Genomic DNA, 4,743 nt, shown 5'->3' with positions numbered 1-4,743 from the left:
CAGGAGAGAGTTGGGCTGGGGCAGCCACAGAGGAGAAGGCTCCAGCTGGGGAGACCTGCTGGGGGCTGCCAGGGCTTCAAGGGGGCCTAGAAGAAAGCTGGGGACAGAGTTTTTGGCAGGGCCTGTTGGGACAGGACAAGGGATAAGGGCTTCAAACTGAAAGGAGGAGATTCAAACTAGAGAGAAGGAAGAAATGTTTGACCCTGAGGGTGGTGAGCCCCTGGCCCAGGCTGCCCAGAGAGGTGGTCGCTGCCCCATCCCTGGAACCATTCCAGGTGAGGTTGGCCGGGGCTCTGAGCACCCTGCTCTAGCTGCAGATGTCCCTGCTCCCTGCAGGGGGGTTGGACTAAATGACCTTGAAAGGTCCTTGCCAACCCAAAACTTTCTGTGGTTCTGTGATACAGATTGGATATCCAGCTGTCTGCTCTCTGCCTTGAACTCTTAGTTATTGGTGCAGGACCCAGGGCTGCACCGTTAAAACAGAACATTAAATCCAACATTAAAACAGAACTTTTTTGGGTTTGATGGACGTCCCCACCAAGGCAAGGAAGGAGGGAGCCTTAGTCCCTAGGAGGTAGGGTGGGGTGGTAGGACCTCATACCCCAGGAGCAATGCTGACAGCCCTTTGCTGCTGTTCCTGTGCCACAGGAGCTGCTGCAGCTGGAGGACAGGCTGGGCAGCGTGAACCGGGGTGCCGTCCAGAACACCATTGAGAGGTTCACCTTCCCCCACAAGTACAAAAAGGTGAGCACCCCGAAACTGTCTCAGTGGCCAGCCCTTCTCAGCTGGCTTCGGGCTGCGGGCGTGGAGCAGATAGAAAAAAGGACTGGTGGGTCACCTTGCTCAGGGTTGGCAAACTGGTGCCATCCATCGAAACATTCCCCCGAAATGGGGGAAGGAATGTAAAATCCAGAACTGGTGCTGTAATATCTTGTGGGGCTCCTGGGCTGAAGCAGTGGTGTAGCTCAGCTGGCTGTTTCTCACTTCTAGGCTAGGAAGCTGCGGGCCAAATTTTCAAAAGGGTCTCAACCTTCTCCCACCCAGCGGGTGCAATTTCCCCCCTGTTCGCACCTGGTAAGAAAGTGCCCACACCAAGGGGGCTTTGTGCATGCAAACCTGCCCCATTCTGCATGCAAGCAGCTCTGCCCACGTGCCATGCCATGAGGGTGCTGGCTCCATGGTGTGGGGGAGCTTGTCCTCCCCTCCTTTTGCAAGAGATGTCTCCTCCCTTGGAGCTGATCTCCTGCCAATAAAGAAACGGATGCCATGTTTTTGGGTTGTGCTACATAGGAAATGGGAAAAGTGCTTGTTTGCATAGTGGTTTCACACATTGGTTGTCCCCAGCTGGGCAGTGACAAGCTGGGACATTGGGCTGCCCAAGCTGGAAGGGAATCCACCCCTGCTGTGCTCGTCTCTGACCTCATTTCCAGTGAAAGCAGAAAAGTTATGTCGATAGAAACGGATGGGGGGAAGAGAAAAGGGGAGAGCTGACAGGCTCATCACTGCCCCATGGCACAGTGTGGGGCTGGGCCAATGGTCAGGCTGGTATGGGGCACAGTGCTTGCCCTTTCTGGCTGTGGTGGCCTCACATGCCTTTGAGGTCTTCAGGAAAAGCCTCCAGCAAAGGAGACCATCAGGCCATAACTCCTGCCAGAAGGACGGAGGAGATGGCAGGGCACTGTATTAGGGCCACAGAGTACAGGCTGCTCTTTGGGGCACTACCTCCAGCCCCACCACCACTGGTCCCAGGAGGAGATGTGCTGGCCAGCAGCATGCTGGTGACACCCTCCCCTCACTGTCTGTTTTCCCCAGGCTGGAGGATCTGGTTGATAGACAAATCTCTTATTATTTGCCTTCCTGCAACTATCCAGGCTTGGGAGAGCGTTAGAAAGTCAAGTCCTAACCAAGTGATGTCTTTAACCTTGCTGCAGAGAAGGCCACAGGAGGGTAAGGCTGAGCAAGAGGATGGGGAGGAGTCGGATACCGATGAGAAATGCACAATCTGTCTGTCCATGCTTGAAGATGGAGAAGATGTCAGGTACGATCCTCCCATCTGCTCCTCTGCCACTTCATGCCATCCAAGTTGTGTTTATTGCAAGTAATGCCACTGTTCTGGTGGTGGTGTCCCTGTTCTTGTCCTGACAAACTCACTCGGGCTGTTGCAGGGTCTAGAAAAGCAAATGCCCTTCAGGCAGATATTGGTATGGGCTGTGAGCAGGAGGAGCTCTGAAGCAGCAGGAGGACCAGGTTTTTGTAGTATCTCCGTGATTTGGATCACCTGCATCAAGGCTGTGCCAACAGGCCAGGTGGCAAGTGTCAGAGAAGGATGGGTCCCAGGTCTCAGACAGCTAGCTGAAGCTCAGGGACATCAACATCTGAGCTTGACAGATGAACAAAGTACAATAAAAGGGAACGTGGGCATAAAGTCCAGGCAAGTTTGACTTGTGGCCAAGATGGAGCTACTTTATTGTAGATTAAAGGAGATTACTTCACCTGCATTGTGAGGGGTGCCAACAACAAAGCCCCAGTTATCCCCCAGAGATATCTCCAGCCTCTTGGCTGGATCAGATCTCTGCTTGTGGTGGAGGATGGGGGCAAGAAATTGCAAGTGTCTGAGCTTATAGCTGTGAAAGGTTTAAAAGCAGCAACCAGGGTAATTGATAACTGGAATAACTCAATGCAGGAGGTATGGAATGTTCTAAAAGGCTTTCAGCCAAGAAGAACACCATCTCTGACCTACTGCCCCGTCTGAGCTGGCACAGCTGGGGAAGCCTGTAGGACCTAAGCCGTTCTGGTGTCACTACATCAGTGCTTTCCCATGTTTGAGGCAGCCCTGTCTGTTGCTTCCTGGCTCTTCCTGGTCCCCTGGACATCCTCCATCCTAACAGGGTGATACTCCTCTCTCTCTCTGCAGACGGCTGCCCTGTATGCATCTCTTCCACCAAGTGTGCGTGGACCAGTGGCTGGCCACCAGCAAGAAGTGCCCGATCTGCAGGGTGGACATTGAAACACAGCTCGGCTCAGACAGCTGAAAGGACTGGCTGGACACACCATTTTTCCTTTCCAGGTCGTATGGCCATAAACCCTTGCAGCAAAATTTTTGCCTTCTGAGCCATTTGATTGAGAGGAAAAGTCTGCAAGCATGTTAGCAGAGGAGGAGGAGGAGGAGGAGGAGGGGGTGGTACAATATCTAGTGGTAGGAGATATTGCACATAACGCAGGATACGGGCCCGCTGAAAGGGAGCTGGCATTCCCAGAGCTCAGAGACCCCGTGCTGCAGAAGATTTAGTGTTGAACATGAGTGAAGTGTTTGGTGTAGTCTGGCCTGTCAATCCTGCATTTCATGAGGATTGTATATATACCTCTTGAATACGTAGACACATGTTAGGGGTCCTTTAGCTATTTCTATGGATGGCAGCTGGAGCATGTTAGCTTAAGAAATGTTGTGTTTGATGCCCTACTCATCTTGTGGTGGACATGTTGCTGTTACCTAATTTGCACCAAATATTTTTTCATAGATTCCTTATTTTGGTGCCTGATTAATACATTGCAGATGGGGAATAAAGAGGTTAAGCTTTCCTACCCTTGGAGAAGGGGGGGAAGAGGTGAAAAAGCAAAATCCTGTTTACAGTCAGAAGGGTTGCGCTCTTTGCCTCAGCCACGTGTGCTTCCTTTCCTTGCATTTACAGTGTGTTGCAAATTTAGAGAAGCTTAAAAAAAAAAAAATAGATAAAAATTGGGAACGAAATGAATGAAGCGACAGGGTGTTCCTGCTTATCTGCTGGTGCTGGACCCTTTCTGTAGGGGCACAGTGTTGGAGAAGATGCCATTTCTTTGCTTTCGGTGTCTTAATGAGGTAGCTTGGCATATCAAAACCCAAGGAAGGGCTGTCTCATGGTTGCCATCATCCATGATGCTTTCTCCTGTGAGCTGTGAGGCTGGTCTGCTTCAGCAGCCACTGCCAGCAGTAGTCCAAAAATGATAGTTAGTGGAGCCTGTGCCTACAGCTGTGCTTTGGGGTGTAAGAACGCCAGAGGGGTACTGAGAGATGTGTGTTGCAGACTTCTCTTCCATGCCAAAAACATCTCTGATAGCAGGCTGGGAGAAAACTCAGTACTCACAAGGCACTGCCGAGGGCAGGAGCATTTGGACCAGGCAGGGGAAGGCAGGTTGGGAGAAGGGTTTGCTGCTTTTTGGAGGGGCTGGGTTGTGACCCTGCCTCCAAGCACCTGCACCTGCGTGCACTTGTGTACACGCTTCGGGCTGTGTACATACAGAGAGCAGAGTGCTTGTCAAAACAAAACTTCGTTGTGTTCATGCTCAAAAGAGAATTAGGAAGTGGTACCCAAAGGAATGAGCTGTTAAAATCCAAGGTCTCCTTGAAATAAAGAGCTCAGCCCATCAGCTGCAGGGACCAAGTAGAAAACCCTTTGGAGAACTGACATTTGCAACCACAAAAAATTTTTATTTTAATTGTTTTTTCCCATGATAGTGGAGCAAAAGCAAGATACAAGGGAGCAAGGGGAATTAGTCAGGAACATTATACATTGAAAATGCTGATGTGGTGGGAATGATTTCTGGCTCCCCTGGGCACTCATTGTGCTGGAGCCAAGAGATGCTTTCCAAGTAGAAACAATCATAAATTACCATCTGAGACACTGCGGGATCCCTGTGAGCTGTAACTGGAAAACACCAACCTCAGAGGCATCCCAGAGATTATTTTTTTTTTTTCCCAGTTGGAGA

General features: G+C 50.9%; 1 protein-coding gene across 1 annotated transcript in view; it reads left to right on the top strand.

Annotated features, from left to right (window-relative positions):
• The window catches only part of RNF165 (ring finger protein 165), a gene marked incomplete at its 5' end in the record, with an annotated part of 11,624 nt that extends 8,004 nt beyond the window's left edge, over positions 1 to 3,620 (top strand). The window contains 3 exons of the mRNA XM_008939269.1: positions 649 to 744; positions 1,932 to 2,038; positions 2,915 to 3,620. Of these exons, the coding sequence (XP_008937517.1) occupies positions 649 to 744; positions 1,932 to 2,038; positions 2,915 to 3,032 (321 nt within the window). The remainder of the gene's footprint in view (positions 1 to 648; positions 745 to 1,931; positions 2,039 to 2,914) is intronic.
• Between the last annotated feature and the right edge of the window lie 1,123 nt (positions 3,621 to 4,743).

Source organism: Merops nubicus, unplaced genomic scaffold (assembly GCF_000691845.1).
Source record: "Merops nubicus isolate BGI_N331 unplaced genomic scaffold, ASM69184v1 scaffold20554, whole genome shotgun sequence".
In the NCBI taxonomy this organism is placed as follows: domain Eukaryota; kingdom Metazoa; phylum Chordata; class Aves; order Coraciiformes; family Meropidae; genus Merops; species Merops nubicus.
The sequence above is the reverse complement of the archived record's forward strand: the minus strand, read 5'-3'. Positions and strand labels throughout refer to the sequence as shown.